Below are 17,067 nucleotides of genomic sequence, written 5' to 3'. Positions count from 1 at the left end.
ATTAGGTGGGTAGAATGCAGTGCTAATAGCGTACTTAGTACACTAACATATTAGGTGGGTAGAATGCTGTGCTAATAGCGTACATATTACACTAACATATTAGGTGGGTAGAATGCAGTGCTAATAGCATACTTATTACACTAACACATTAGGTGGGTAGAATGCAGTGCTAATAGCATACTTATTACACTAACAGGCTCGGTAGGTAGTAATGCAGTGCTAGTAGAGTACTTATTACACTAACATATTAGGTAAGTAGTAATGTAGTGCTAATAGCGTACTTATTACACTAACATATTAGGTCTAATGCAGTGCTAATAGAGTACTTACTACAACAACTGGTGGTAATGCAGTTATAGTACAGTACATATTATAGGGACAAGGTAAGTGGCAATGCCATGCCAGTAAATTACTTATTTCACTAACAAGGTAGATGGGGATGCAGTGGTAGCAGAGTACTTTTTACACTCGGAGGTCAGGTAGGTAGTACTGCCATGTTAGTACAGGACACATTACACTATCAGGTAAACTTAGTGTTAAAGGCCATGCTAATATAGTACTTAGTACACAGACTATTCATTTTGGTAGTATTGCACTGCTAGTAGAGTACCTACCAATGCTACACTGACAAGGTAAGTAGGTGATACTGCAGTGCTAGTTTAATACTTATTACACTGACAGGTCAGGTAAGTGGTATTGTAGTACTTACTTTATACAATTACCGATCAGGCAGTATTGCAGTACTAGTAGAGTACTTATTACACTGACTGGTCGGGTAGGTAGGTGGTAATGGTATGGTTAGCCGTTTTATAGTTACAGATAAGATAGGAAGTAATGTGTCTGCTGCCCTATGACCAGTATATGCTCCTTTTTGCTACATAGTACCAGCAGGCTGACAAATACATTACCTTAACAAAGTAGGTAGGTGATAATCCAGTGCTAATAGGTCTGATAGGTATTATTTCAGTTGAAATAGTTACTTATTAATTGACCGGGCAGTTAGTTAATAATGCAGTGCTAATACAGTATATATGAAAGTCAGGCGGTAATGCGTGTTAGTACAGAACCTTTGAGATCCATGAAGATAGGTAGGCATCCAGACCAAGGATAATGCAGTGTGACAGTTTTACAAGACCTGCATGATAAGATGTAACCCGTGTCTGGATCCAGATGGGTTAAACTGATGAAGTTCATGGCGTGAATGATCAGTGAACTGGCAGCTTTAACCCCTGCACTGCCCATAATGCAGCAGGTATCAATGTCCAGAGAAATTAGATTTTTACATAACATAGTGTTAATATAATTCACATATTATTAATGAGTCTCATAAATATCCTGCCAACAAAATGCAGTTTATTGTATAACCGCAACATTTTATCCACTGACAAATCTGGCTGTCTGCAATATACCCTGCAAGTATATTCATCTCCCATTATTTGCATTTCCTTACTGAGGATGTATTATTTCTATATAGGTCATATATTATGTGTATATTGTAATAAGATTGTATCAGAAAATAAGTCATTTGTATCAGATATTAATTTCTAATAAACAAAAGTTCAGCGTTGTCCATCAGTTGGTTCTCCTGCAATGTGGAACCACAAGTACCAGCAACTGGACAGCCAAAAGTTGCCTAAACCTCCATCCTAAAAAGTTAAATAAAATGTAAAGCTTTATTTCACTCCTTGGAACTGACTGCCACAGTTCAAAACTGCATCCGGCAACAAACGGATTAAAACATGCTGAAATGAAGTGTTAACTGTATGCATATCATGAATGTAACTCACCACGATAACCCTATTCAGCTGTACATTTACCATGAAATGATCTCTTGGTTTCATTGCTGAACCGTGTTGTCTCTGTGTAAATGCAGAATTTGGAAAGGATTAATACTGCAGCAGGGTACTCTAGATTTTTATAGCCCGTGTTACCTGCTGGGCTGTTGCAGATATTTTTGCAGCTTGTATTTTGGGAAGAATGTGAGTTTTTATGAACAGGAGACGGATAATAAAAATAACTCTGATACAAGTTGATTTATGTCAGTGTTATTATCCCAATGGGTAGAGGTGATATATAAACATTTGTCTGCTGCAGAAATGGCAATTCAGAGTTACTGCAAAATATTTTTACTTCAAAGTAGCAGTTTTTAATTGACTGGAGACTGTGGGTGGGGGGGGGGGGGGGTACTGTGATCTGTGGGTGAATAAATATAGAATAGGGTAAAGAATAGAAACCCAAATGCTCAACACATCTCCTGCTGGATACATTAACCCTATGTTGATTAAGAGACATAATAAAGACATGTCAGGTAAGTAGTATTGTAGCTAGCACTGTCATTGCAGTGATGATATGTCTTTACTTAATAAGTAAAGGCAAACATATCAATAGCAGACGGATATGAAAATATTAGATATATGGATATATATGAAATAGATTATTATTATTGTTTATAAAGCACCAACATTATGTAGTGCTATCCAATCTGTGGATCATGATACAAATAAATAACATACAATGACATGAAAAAGAAGATAAAGGTGACCCTACCCAAATGATCTTACAATTTAAGAGGTGTGGGGAACAATTGATACATAAGGTAGTGGATGAAAATTTGAAGCTTGTGTGGTGGCTGGAGAATTTTAGATGAATACTAGTGTTGGATGAATAGTTGTGAAAGAAAGAGATCGGTAGGTATAAAAAATAGAGAGCATGAGGCAGGTGTTACATAGATGAATATGAGTTAGGTAAATGTATATAGTGATATAATAGATAAAAAGATATGTGATAGATAATAAATAGATATGCAATAAATAGATGTAAGATAGATTTATAGACGTAATAGATTTAAGAGAGATAAAGATAGATAGAATGTTATGTAGATATACAGATATAATAATTCTGACATCAATGCTCTCTTTAAGAACAACCCTGACACATGCATATTTCATAATCTCAGTATTAAAGGGGACTTCTGATCTGATTTGAAATTGAAACCAGTATGACCCGGTTCTTGCATTTTCTTTGCTGCATTTGAAAAGATCTCTAAAAGCGTCTGAATGAAGAGGGAAAAAAAAAGTTGAGGAAGTTACATTTTTTTGTAATATAAAATCTGCATTTAATTGTTTGTTTTCCTGAAGTGATTATGGTTGACTGGTCTGTTTGAAGAGTCTTTTCATAAGCTTGCAGGCATTGAAGGTGTTAACCAATGTAAGGGGGGATGTCTAGCATTGAAATCTTAATAGATATGTCTAGACAGGCTTTTGGAAATTCCTGTGACTGCAGAATGGGAACAGATGTACCAAAATAGATATTTTACCTAGGCACAGAGTTCTTTACTCACTAATGCAATCATTTGTTAAGAGGGAACAGTTACAGTGTTTGCTATCAGCACAGATTCAAGTTATTTGTAATTTTAAATAATTTTCTACAACTTAATATATTCCTTTGCAAACAAAACATAAAATGGTTCAGGAGTACAAATCCAAGCATAATACTAACAAAAGCCCATGTCTCCTTTCTGAGCTCATGCAGGGTCACACTAGGTGTATAGGTATACCTCCATTATATTACTAAATATTGTGACTAATATTGTGAACCTGCACATAACAGGAAGCTCAAATAATCTAGGTAATCTTAACACGATCCACATTTCTAAGATTACATCTACCTGATTTGAGCAATGTAGATAATATCAAGTTTGCTCAAATTAATGGAGTTTACCCAGACATGCTTGGGTAATGTCTAATAAAACCCTTTCTTGGGCATTTATCAGAATATTAACACCCGTGGGAGACCTGCGGTAGAGAGAAGCAGTAAAACAGCAGCAGGGGGCAGCGTGGGCTTCGCATTTTAGCCCCTTGTGTCCTAATTAGTCTGTTTTGTAGTTGTGATTTTACAGAAATCCGAAGTCAAACAAGGCTAAGCAAAGTACTCATCACAGCGCAAGAACCTTTACATTTTGCCAATTATCTAAGAATGCCAGGATAATATGGTTAGTAACTGGATAATGTCAGCACTAACCAGTAATGATTTTATCTGTCTTCTATAAATGGAGAGACTTACGGTGGATATGAACTGTAAACATTGTACCAATCTAGAGCTTTATTTGTAATTAAAGTGGCAGGGAGATGATTTGACATATAAAAACATGCTCAGTGCCACCCACCCTCTATTTTGAACAATATTCCTTCAGACCCAAGAAAACCCCCAACTCCTCAAAATGCATTGTTTGGGGTGGTACTGAGTTGAATATTCCTAATTGTTAATAAGATAGATTTTAATTGTTCCATTCCCAGACTGCATCGTTTACTAATAAGAGTGTCATTTATTAAAGGGGCTCTCTGCTCAAAATTATTTTAATAATAATGTATATGGGGTATTTTTGTAAAAGAAAACGTATTTTCTAATTGATTGACAGAGTCATTGTCAGCTGCCATAACCCCCCCTCCCCGAACACACACACACAATAATAATGTATATGGGGTATTTTTGTAAAAGAAAACTTATTTTCTAATTGATTGACAGAGTCATTGTCAGCTGCCATAACCCCCCATCCCCGAACACACACACACACGTGAGATGCTGATATGACTATGAGATTACCTGCAGAATGTCCCAGCATTCATTTTGCAGAGGTGAAAATGCTACCACCCAAACAAAACTATTCTATTTACACTAAATATATAAAATAGTTTTGGGTGGAGAACCCCTATAACTCTGAGAGGAAACAAAAGATTAACTGATATACTAAAGGCACATAACATTTCCCCCAGCTTTTTAGACCCACTCAATCAGGTTTGGTAAAAATAAGAAAAAATTGCACAGAGCAGAAAGCAAATTGAACCTACACTGCTGAACAAACATATGCCCTTTGTAAATAAGTGTGCCAATTCAAACCAAACAAAAGTTTCAGAACTGTGGATGCAAACAGGGGAGGGCTAGCAAATTTTAGCCCGGGGGGCAAGACTCGACTATTAGGAACATTTTAATGGAAATGGGAAAAAAATGCAGGTGGTCCAAGGACCCAGCCCATGGTAGCCCACTAAGGGACTGGCCAGGGGGGCAGATGCCCCCAGCCCAGCCTGCCCCTGAATGCAAACCAGTCCCAAGAGTCCTGATGGCAACTCTGTCACCCTGACGACTGGTAAAAAATAAAAAATATTTTTGCTTAATCAGTCGGGTGTAGTCTGTCATGTAGACTCTTTGAAGTGGGTTGACCAGAGACTCTTGGACCCAGAGCGGTCGCTGTGTCTACTGCCCATGTCATTACACCACTGTAGTCAGTCATGTTACATTTAAATGTGGGGGTCAAATACAGTGTATATTAATTTAATATGAACATTAAATACTTAGGGTTAAAATTCTATCATCACCTAAGTCCCATACCTGCTGCATCTCACTCAATGTATCTGACATTACCCAAGTGTGTGAATAAAGTAAGATTATATGGATAATGATACCTAACTGCCAACCTGACTTCTTTTCACAGTGCCTCAAATAACTAATGCAGATTAGATTATTTCACTTAGAAAACAAGTGGGAAAAGCAGACACAAAAGATGAACACACTGTTAAAGCTAGGATGGCAAGTAAAATGTTAGCATGTACCATCTGCGTTTCTAACACCCATTTAAACAATGCATGTATAATAAAAACATAGTGTGGATTTCTGATAAACGCAGTTAGCTAGAGTTAATTTAGATGCCAACTCTCACTTACCCAAAGAGTTTATCTATTTATCCATGAAATCGAGCTTTAGCTTTGAAAAAAAATTATTGCAGCATGTGTGTGATCCTTTTAATTTGACAAACATACTTTTCATTATACTTTAAATGCAAGTCACTGTTAGCAAACCTCCCTCTGTCGGGCAGTCTGGGGTGCACAGACAGCCTGTATCTTTAACAGGCGCGTCCTCCCAGGACTGCTCGCGATTGGCCCGTGCTTCTGTCTATCACGGTGCCCTCGGCCCCGCCCCCGTGCAGTGGAAGGGCAGTCCCAGTCTGGCGCCGACGTCACGGCCCGTCTGGCTGCCTGGGGTTGGATCCAGCTGTAAGGCAATCTCCTTGGACTTGAGGAGGGGGAAGGAAGGACTGGGACTTACAGACTGTTCCTCACAAGCCCAGCCTGGGACTGGGGCACAGGGACCTGTTCAGAGCCTGGAGTCAGACACTGCTCTACAAGCAAGAGCCTGAGGTGGCTGCCCCAACAGCTAGCCCCAAATTGGGACTGAAACAAAGTAACTACCTCCCTTTGTAGTTTTCTTTGCCATGTTCCAGCAGCCGTATCCAGAGCCCTGTGTGAGTGAGTGACTGACTGCAGCTCTTTCTAGAGGAGTCTCCTGTTCAATGTATAACTTGATGGGTCTGAACAGTACCAGCGCTGCTATCCAGTCCAATGTCTCCTGTTCCTGTAACTGCAAGAGGTCCTTATTGCAAAGCATGGAGATCAGTGAGTATCCATCTCTCCTGTGTGTCTGGGATATATGTATGTATCTAGGAGAGAAGTGACTTTGCTTCTCTCATCACTTCTGCAGGGTCTCCTGAAACTTTCCCAGAGTTTTCTGTACATTGTATAGTATAGGGGGGAGGCTCCCTCCTCTTACTGCAGAGTGATCTCAGTCACATCCTCTCCTCTCTGAACTTCTACTTTGTTACAATGTTTGTATTTACTGTTTGAGTCTGTTTAATATTTTCTTTTCTGCTACTATATCTACTTATGTATTGCTTTTTCAGAGGTTGTTTTATTATTATTAACAACTGTACGTGATACACGTTAGTAGGTATGTTGCTTTTTATTAAGCTATTAACGTCTAAGGTTGGTGACAGGGTTTTGGTATTGGGAAGATTGGAACCCCTTTCCTGTCACCTAATTCTGATCCTTCTTTAGTGGATCGTGCTACTATAGCATCCCTCCTATTAAGCTCTCACATCTCAAATACCCCAGTGTGCTCAGTGCTATATACTGGCAAAGTTTGTTTTTATGAGCTAAGCTTGTGAATCTCAGCACTGCCTAGCATTAACTGCATGTTTGGTTTTTGATTCTGCCCCTGGGGCAAACGTTTTACTTTTTTGGCTTTGGTTCCCTATCCTGTCTTAGGTAGAGGAACTGACAAGTATTTTTTGGAATAACATACTTGACTATTCTTTGTCTTATGCGTATAGTTAGACTTTGAAGACATACAGCACAGGTTTTTAGGATTTTCTTGTGAGCAGACAACTAACAAGCATCTTAAAGTGTGTTTAAAATGTAGCCCATTTTGTTTTTCCATCCCCGTCTCTTAGACCATAACTTGAAAGTGAAAATGACCTCAGCTAGTCTGCAACACTGAGACAATGTCTACAAAAGTTTTTGCTCTGAAACTATTGCATAAACAAGGATTATTCATCTTTTCCACAGACCCTAGAATGTTATATAAGTATTGCACCCCAGGGCTGGCTGCACACACCTTTTTAAACATGAAAACTTCAAATAAAAAAGGTTGCTCAATGCTTTTATTAGGTCTCCCAGGAAGCACAGAATTTACTGTGTCTTGCGTAAGTTTTAATAGTGAGAAGTTGAGACATTTCTAAAGCTGCAGCCTGAGTTTAATGTCACTGCACTGAGGTGGTACGGTGACTGCACCAAAAATTTAGGAAGTAGGAGGCGGAGTGGCAGCCCGTGAGGTGACCAGACAGTTATATAGCTCACTGTGTCTACATTTAAACAGCAATCAATGCTCTGTGGTCCCCAGTCTACCAGTAGTACAGTGTATTTAAAGAGCCCAGACCACAAAACACAATATACAGACTGGTAAACCCAGGGGCTATTTATTGATCACCATTATTGCAGCCACAAATTGTGCTGTTTATTACACTACAGTTGTCTTTTATTGCTCTTTACATTATCAGTTGCAGAATTTACATGTTAAAATAATTTATTTAAATACTAATTTACAGGAAGTAAAGCTGTTTATGGGCAATTTGCAGATGTAAAATTGTAAATGAGCTCCTGAAAAAATACTATTGCTGGTGATTTAATAATGATATAATCTGATTGAGAAGAATTGGATAAAGAAAAAAAAAACATAGGTTAGTTTCCTTAAAAACAAAGTTGAGATGACAAAAATGGCATAATAAATGCAGGCAGTCCATATTTTGTCTAATCCTATACAGGGAAGATATCCAAAGTGGTACAATTAGAGATGTCAGCATCTTAATCAAGGGTGTTTTGTGTGTTAATTTTCAAACACTTAACATCAGCTTTATAAGGGCAATAAGCTTGCGTATCATGAGCTCTAGTATCACAGAACTTGGCTGTGAGTGTGCTGAGTGTTTCTTTTATAGAATAATCTCTCATTGTTTCAGCTTGCAAGAAATCTCAAGTTTTAGTAGAAAATGGATGACCCTGTGCCAGTATGTCAAGGACCCAGGGTTTATAAAATGCGGATCATCAGGTTTCATGAATTGACCTCTGGTGCCTTATTGAATGTAGTTCACTATTTCCTTTGCCAGGCAGTCATTTAAATCATTTTTGCAGGAGACTCCTAATTCCATGAGATTTTTTTTCTCTTCTTTAGGGTCTGAAAATTGTCAGGTGTATTATGATATTGTATATTATTTACATTCCAGAGGGGTTTGTTTCATTGGGGACCCCTCCGATGTATATACCATTTCTAGGTATGCCCATTAGTGATCTGACTCGGTGATGACTGTATGGCAGAGTGTGCAGAAGAATATGATAGTTGGTAAACTCCTATAAGAGGCTGGTAATTACTTGCGGCAGACTCTCTGTAAGTGAAGGACACCGTCAATGCCCCTCAATAAAATCTTAAAATCTCTAGACCGCAAAATTAAACTCCTTTAAAAAAAAAAAAAATGTTTCTTTAACTCAATATTGATTTTGGGAAAATCTGTTTCTGATGAGACTTCAACTCTTAGACTTTTACCATGAATCCTGCATTTTGCATAGTTTAACGTAATGTTAAAATGGTAACCATGACTTAGTACATCCTTTGTTTTATATGTTTTATGCAGAAGCCATTGTTTGCTGCAATTCAAGTGTCTGTTTAATTTCAAAAGTGGTTTACCAACATCAGACAATCATTTATTTCACGAGCATTGTAGAAATCTGTTCAATTTTGTGTGCTGATTACTGACAATTTTTATGTCTCAGACTGGAGTCTTAATTGTTTCCCACATGAGATATCTGTTTACCATTTGATTTCAGTGAAAAAACATAGGGAAACAGAACATGCAAATCTAGGTCTGCTGCTTTTCTTACATCTCTGGCTATTTATTTTGAAAACTTCTCCTACATTGGTGAAGTCAGACATGCCCTGTCTAAAGGGTTAACACGTCTCCAACACTTGCTGCCTACATTTGTATTTTATTTATTATTTTTTGTTTAATTCTTATAGGATGTAGTGGCAAATACTGTAGGGATGGTGGTTTTGAAAACTGCAAACTATATCCTCTTTCAGACAACCTCCGTCAAGGTTATTAGGTGACAGGTTTACCAGCAAGAAAATTGTCACAAGTCATCAGCCAAGCAATTAGTCTGAGCTTGTTTCTGTAAAAGAATTGTGGAATTTTAAGCTTGTTTACATACATGCATGATTATAGTGTGGACATATCGGTGTAGTCAGACTTGTGATTTATTCCTGTCAATATTCTATCTGAATTGATTTAAAATCTTAACTTAAGGTACAGACATTTTTGTCATGTCCCAAAAGCATATTAAAATAGAGCACGCTTCCTAAGACGTTAAATCCAGTGTCACGGACCCCCCCAGGCATTTGTGGGATGAAGTCTGCATCTCTCCAAAAAAACATCTTTAGGGAAATTGCTACTACGCCAAGCTGTATATCAGCCTGAAGTCTGATTTCCCTGTTTCACAACCAAGTGCGAATTAAGTGAAATCTCATATTTCTGTGAATTCATTTTGCAGCCATCTACAAATATATCATTTGGTTCTGTGTGTGGCCATTTCCTTACAGAAACTATTTTCTCCATATTTTTAGTTTATGCTAAAAATAAGTAGCTCTGTTCTGTATGAAGCAGTCGATGAGGGGAAACGACTACCGGCTGAAGTGGTGGGGCTGATTAAGTATGAGATGTGCTATGATAAGATTAAATAATGTCCTATTGTATGGTGCATTGGAATGTGTTGGTGGTTTATGAACAGAGGATTATAACAGACTGATATTTATCTTGTTGGAAAGGGCAGACAGGTTAGCCAAGGCAGGTGACTGGCTTATCAGTTGCCTAATGTTCTACCTTTTATGTATTCTTTAAATTGGACCAATGCTAGAACACATGGGGATTGATTAGTGCTGTCCCCTGATCATTATGTATATGGAAAATGTTACATCTGTCCTTGGTAAGAGTCAGTTTTGTAACAAAGTGTTGTAGGAACTGGCTTTTGTTGTCACATTGCATATAGGTTTCAGTGTTAAATCATTGCTTGTGATCCCCACATCCCAATCTAACAAGACAGCAGCAGTTTTGCAGACGTCTGTCTGGGATTTTTTTTTCTACCTTAGGGGCAAATAAGCAGACATTGGGTTGCCTCCTTGTTAAATAGGTTGGATGATCTGTGGGTACAGCTGTTGGAGATGGCTAGCAAAATAAATAGTCTGCAACTGCTACAGTACATTTTGGATCACAGAAAATGTCACTTATCCTTCTCCAGAGTCTATATAACAGAACAATGACTGGTGCAAAGCACTAGCCTGTACACAGTGGGCATATGCCCATTGCGCCAGTCTCCGAGACACCCTGTCAGTTAATCTGTTTAAGACATCTCTGCAGGAAGGAGTGTCATGTACCAGATTGTCTCTTAGTGCAGTAAAAGGCACTCCAACCTGCAAGGTGTTTTAGTCTTCCTCTGATCAATCCAGAAGTACTCACACTTAAATTTATCTTGCTCTTGTAAATTCTTATCCTTTAATATGCATTTGCTTATAGCACAGTTTTGCTGTCATTTAAACAATTTTTCAGAATAAGGAATTCAAGTTATTCATTTGCTGACAACCTAGATTTACTTGTGATTTGTACACTGAATTTTCCGCAGAAAACCCAACCCAGCAGAAGTTGCGATTCTTGCGAACACAGCGAGTCCTGGCAAGCCTCCGATATTCTCATTGCATTGTCCTTTGAATGCTGCGCTTTGGTGTCTGTTCTGCAATCTAATTTTAACAGGGAAGGAACAGAATTTGGAACATCACGAGTAAGAGGATACAAAACAAAGAAGCACAGATCTGATTAGAAATGTGCACATATGCTCACATATACATGGCAGCTTGTGGCGTTATGTCACCTGTAGTTACCAAATCCTGCTGCTTGCTGAGCGGTGGACAGCCTGAGAGGAAACAGACTTGCTATGCACTCACCTTTTATGACCCCGCTTGTAGCAGCATGAAAATGTTGAATTTAATGGGACGCTTGCATCACGATCTTGTACAATTTATATTTAAGAGCATAGATACAGTGTGCATTTTGTGTGCGTAAAACGTTGCACTTTTTTATGTTTATTTTTTATAATAAGTTTCTTGAAATAATAGAGGTGCAGTTACGATCCCTGTAGCCTTTTCCCCTTCAGAGTTAACCTGCCACTTTTTACTGTGCTGTAAAATAATTGGTGACTGTATCATCCGTAATCAGCTGATAGTGTTGTCTATAACGAAGAGTCTGTTGCTGACTCTTTGAATGAGAGACCTGGCTGATTTGAAAGACTGTTTTGTTTGATTAGATGCTGTTGTGTGCTTAGATCAATGGTGTCTTCACCAAAGAAAAACAATAACTTATTTTTGTAATCTTTATTACAGGGTGCTGTCCAATATGTGGCATATCTCAGTGTATAAATGAAGAGTCAAGGAAGTTCAGGAACTTTAAAAGCGTGTCCTGTATTTTAGGCAGGTTTTAAAAACCCCAAACCTCAGGTATCACCCATTTTTGGTTATTGCACAATTAACCGTCTTCATTAATTCTTGCATTGTGCTATACTGTACCAGTTCTGTGATTCCGCAAGATAAAGAAATGGCGCTTAAAACTGGTAAGCAACCAGCTGCTGCAAGGTCATGTTATGCTGAAGTTTATGTAAACTTGGTGTGACCGATTCTGCTGTTATTTATAGTGATAGAATATTGTTGCATTATTACGCTGGTTTAGTCAGAGCACCTCTGCATACACAATGAAGTATAGTTTGAATGGTCAGCTTAAACCTCACTTTTTTAAAGGGCATAATCACAGGGCTCTAGTTTATCAGGCAGCCTGTGATGGGGATCTGCCTGCTTTTTTGAACTAGAGTTTCAAATTTTGATCTGCTGCAGAGTGGTAAGGTATACCGGGACTTGTGTTTCCACAACACTTTGATGACCACATCCTGTCCATGTTTGTCTATTTTTAAAACCCACCTCCATTACTATTTTCTAGTTTAGCCTTCTTAGTTATCCTTAACATCTGTGGGAGGAGGGGGGTGGCAGTTTCATAAAATATAGGGACATTTTTCTGCAAGATAAACCAGTCGGCTCAATATCGTACCTGGAGAAAATACATAGATGTCAACTGACCCTAGTTTCCAGGTATACCCAAGGTTTACATTTTGTACTTGCCAGTGTCCATATGTATTAACTGTCTATTTTTATTCAGTGCACTGTTAGTTTATATCATCTATTTAAAAAACTACAGATTGGATTATGACCATGTTCATAATTCATTTGTTTGTGGGCAGGTTAATTGACTTCTGACTTAAGTGGCCCAGAATGTGTACCTATAGTAAAGAAATGAGAATGTATACTTCATTGACCTAAATGAATAAACATTCTCTGTACATTGCTGCACAGTATGTTGGCCCTATATCAAAGGTAATATCAAGGGCAATCTGCATCTATTGAGAGATACTCCGATCAGCCACAGCATTAAAATCACCTGCCTAATATTGTGTAGGTCCCCCTAATGTCACCAAAACGGCTCTGACCCGTAGAGGCATGGACTCCACAAGACCTCTGACGGTGTCCTGTGGTTTCTGGCACCAAAGATGTTTGCAGTAGATCCTTTAAGTCCTGTAAGTTGCGAGGTGGGACCTCCATGGCTCAGGCTTGCTTTTCCAGCACATCTCACAGATGCTCAATCGGACTGAGTTCTGGAGACTTTGGAGGCCAAATGAACACTTTTAACTCTTTGTAATGTTCCTCAAACCATCCCTGAACAATTTTTGCAGTATTCAGGGTGCATTATGCTGCTGAAAGAGGCCACTGCTATTAGGGAATACTATTGCCATGCAAGGGTGCACTTGGTCTGCAACAATGTTTAGGTAGGTGACATGTGTGAAAGTAACATCCACATGAATGCAAGGACCCAAAGTTTCCAGCAGAACAATGCCCAGAGCATCACACTGCATCCGCCGGCTTGCCTTCTATCCATAGTGCATCCTGGTGTCATTTCTTCCCCAGGTAAACGACGCACCCAGCTGTCCACATGATGTAAAAGAAAGCTTTAATCACCAGAACAGGCCACCTTCTTCCATTGCTCCATTGTCCAATTCTGGCACTCTCATGTCCATTGTTGGCACATTCAGCGGTAGAGATTGGTCAGCATGGGCACTTTGACTGATCTGCGGTTACGCAGCAAGCTGCAATGCACTGCGTGTTCTGACACCTATTTGTCATAGAAGAAAAAAAACAGCACACTGTGAACCAGTAAAAGACCTGCAATTCTACTCGTACGCAAAATGCAGAACTCTGTTACACACATTTGCAAATGTATGATAAACCACCCACCCCGTCAGGGTGCTTCTGCTAGTAGGGTGGCCCTGTTGCTAAACAATGAGTCCCTACATAAATGTGTGTAACTGGGTGTTCTGCATTTTTTGAACAAGTAGAATAGCAGCCCTTTTACTGGTTTACAGCAGTGTGCTAGGGGATTTTTCACTGTATTTGTGCCATTCTGGATAACCCAACCCTTTCAAGCACCTGCTTTGAACCTATAAATTAATTGAGCAATTTCCATTTCTGTACCTTTCCATCATAGCCAGCATTAACTTTTTCAGCAATTTGTGCTACGGTAGTTCTTCTGTGGGATTGGACCAGATGGTACTAACCTTCATGCACACCAATGTGCCTTGGGCGGCCATGGCCCATTTCTCCTTCCGTGAACAACTTTTGGTAGGTACTAACCACTGCACACTGGGAACACCCCACAAGACCTACCATTTTGGAGGTGCTTTGACTTAGATCTCTACTCTTGACCTTTTTTTTTTTTTTTTTTTTTTGTTTCCAACACATCAACTTCAAAAACTGACTATTCAATTGCTGCCTAATATCCACCCCTTGACAGGTGCCAATGTAACAAGATAATCAATGTAATTCACTTCTCTTGTCAGTGGTTTTAATGTTTTTGCTGATGGTTATATATAGCTATAGAAAAGGCGCAAAAGTTGTGATACTTATGCGATTGTCACCCAGGGTTTGTAAAACCTATCTTATTTTATGCCAGAAAAACTTTTGGCATAAAGGTACCAAAAAAAAAACATTTAACCTAAAGATGTTTTTGCAGTTGTTGGTCACTGACTGGTAAAAGCCAGTAATTTTGTGCAAACTGAGATGCTTTTTTATAAAGTTAGATTTCAGTGGGAACTAAATACTGTCTGTATAACTGTACACGTCTGTATTATTCTGTACTGCATACAGTGTGGGTGAGATAATGTTATTTACGGGTATTTTACTTTTGTGCCCGCACATTGTAAACATTCCATGCCCGCTGCGACCTGGTGGCCCCTCCGCGCTTGATCTTTGAGGATATAATTTGTATAGCTTTTCCCATCGATTACTTGCTTCACGAGAAGTTGATTTAACTGCTGCCGACTCAGAAGTGAAGAAAAATATACCCAGGAGAATGTACTGCATTAGCATAAATAGCCGGGGAACTTGTAAACACTGAGATGTGCCGGACAATTACCACTTTTCTGTGTATGTCAGAAATGTAGCACAATAAATGACTTTTGTTGGTGGGAAAAAAATAGCTTGTGGTTTTATTTTGTGGCTTTTAGATCAAACTTGTTAATTGATTATTTTTTTTTTATAGCTTGTACAAAATATGGTATCTTTTGGATTATAAATGAATAGGTTAAACTTGAATTTCATAGTCCAACTCTTGGTAGTCTATGACCCCATTATGTACTGACTAAGGATTGTAGGAAGTGTTATTAATAAGCAAAAAAACTCATTCTTTCTGCGTTTAAAATGTATTAAATTTATTTACAAAATGGAATAATTTTGTGACTAATATTTTAACATTAGCGACCTCCCCTCCCCCCCCCCCCCCCCCCCCTCCATTGAAAATAAACCCCTTCATTGCCAGAGTGACCTGTATAAGGGGCAGCACAATGTACCAAGACACCAATCTGGTGATCAAAAGGTTTAAATCCGTTCACACGTGAAGGTCAGGGGCAAGCTCTAGTCTTTATGTAACTAATCATTCACTGAGACCCAAACAAAGTATTTGCTACTTTCCATTCTCTTGCTCAATGGAACCCACTATGGAGGAGTTCATCCTGTCAAGGTTCACTGGAGTCTGAAGAAGGGGGGGCTTCTTAAACTTGGCTTGACCCTCAGAGAAAGTGGACACTGTTCCCAAGGGAAAAATTACCCAACAGCCCCCCACCAGGGAATTTGTATTGGAATTGCAGGAACGAAAACATGGATTTAAAGAAGAGTCTCGGATTAAAGAATTTTTCTTGTATCATCAAAGGGACATATGGCTCTTGTAGTGTCACTAGCCAGTTATAATCTTTCAGAGTAATCTGAATAAATACATTAAGGGAACACAAGCGTAAGAGTTTCAGTAAATGTTTGCATGGCTGTGAATTCTTATAATACAGTGATGGTGTTTGTGAAGTCCAGTTAAAAATAGGGATGAAATCCTTAATTTCAATTCTCCTATTAAAACAACAATAAAAAAAAAATCTGGTTTAAGGCGACCCCAGGTCTCGTTTATAAGGGAGCCTTACATCTGTCCTTTATGGAAGCCTGCTAGGCCAGTAAACTATCTACAACAGTTCCAGCTGTTAACCTTCATGTCAGTCACACATGTCCTGATTGTGTTAGGAAAGAGATCACATCTGTGGGAAAGGTCTTTGTGAAGGTTATTAGTGAAGTTTAAAGGTCACTTGTCGTATAACCATCACAAAGTCAGACTTGTCCACATTTTTAAATGGGAACACACTGGGATAATAGCTGGGCAACCTCAAACCCAGTTTGACCCCAAGTCATTATACTTTGAATTCAGTCACCATTTTTGTCATCTGGTATATCTGCTGGATGCTTGTCCCAGGTATCTACTAACACTAAGCTTTGTAATGAAGTTGTCTGAAAACTGTCTAGTTGATTTAAATAGGATAATTTCAGGAAGAATTTGCCTATGTCTGTGTGTGTGTGGCTAGTGTTTGCTTTTATGTTTTCTAGGGGTATACATTGCTTCTTAAGTTTAAACTATCTGCTCTTCCATTTTTATTTTGTATTTTTTTTTTATGGCTTGCCAACAAAGCAGAGTCTGAAAGAAGACTTTTATGGGTTTACAAGCTGTGCTCAGACCCACTTTTCACATAGCTCTCTGTGTTGTAACTGTTACTTATTGTATAAGGCCTGTGTGAGCTCTTTTTTTCGGGTTTGTTTGGCACTTGAAATCTCTCCAGCCTAAGTTGTATGACTGATCAACTCTTCCAAACTATTTCCTTTCCAAGGAACAGAGACTCTGCATTACCCACAGCACTTAGATTCCTAACAAAGTAAAATGCTCTTGGGATGACCCACCTTTGAGCCATGCCAAAGCCAGCGTACATTTACCAACTAGTGCCCCAAAGCGACTGACCTTTACAGAATTTTCTCCTCACATATTCTGCTACTGTTTATTGTATTTTTAAATTTCCATTAACTGATAAAGAGCAGTTGAATCCCTATCGACCACAATACCTGATATCACTCTATTTAATAGAAGGATTACAAAGTCGCCACAAGTGCCTGTTTTATTTTTGCTTTTGAAAAGTAATTTTAGTATGATTTGGAAAGTATGAGGCAACTGGACTTCTGCATACA

General features: G+C 38.7%; 1 protein-coding gene across 1 annotated transcript in view; it reads left to right on the top strand.

The window, feature by feature from the left end:
* Positions 1–6,009: 6,009 nt before the first annotated feature.
* Positions 6,010–17,067, top strand: part of PMEPA1 (prostate transmembrane protein, androgen induced 1) — a 59,251-nt gene continuing 48,193 nt past the window's right edge. The window contains exon 1 of the mRNA XM_075176505.1: positions 6,010–6,446. Coding sequence (XP_075032606.1) covers positions 6,344–6,446 — 103 coding nt within the window. The 5' untranslated portion in view covers positions 6,010–6,343. The remainder of the gene's footprint in view (positions 6,447–17,067) is intronic.

Source organism: Mixophyes fleayi, chromosome 6 (genome assembly GCF_038048845.1).
Source record: "Mixophyes fleayi isolate aMixFle1 chromosome 6, aMixFle1.hap1, whole genome shotgun sequence".
Lineage (NCBI taxonomy): Eukaryota > Metazoa > Chordata > Amphibia > Anura > Limnodynastidae > Mixophyes > Mixophyes fleayi.
The sequence above is the reverse complement of the archived record's forward strand: the minus strand, read 5'-3'. Positions and strand labels throughout refer to the sequence as shown.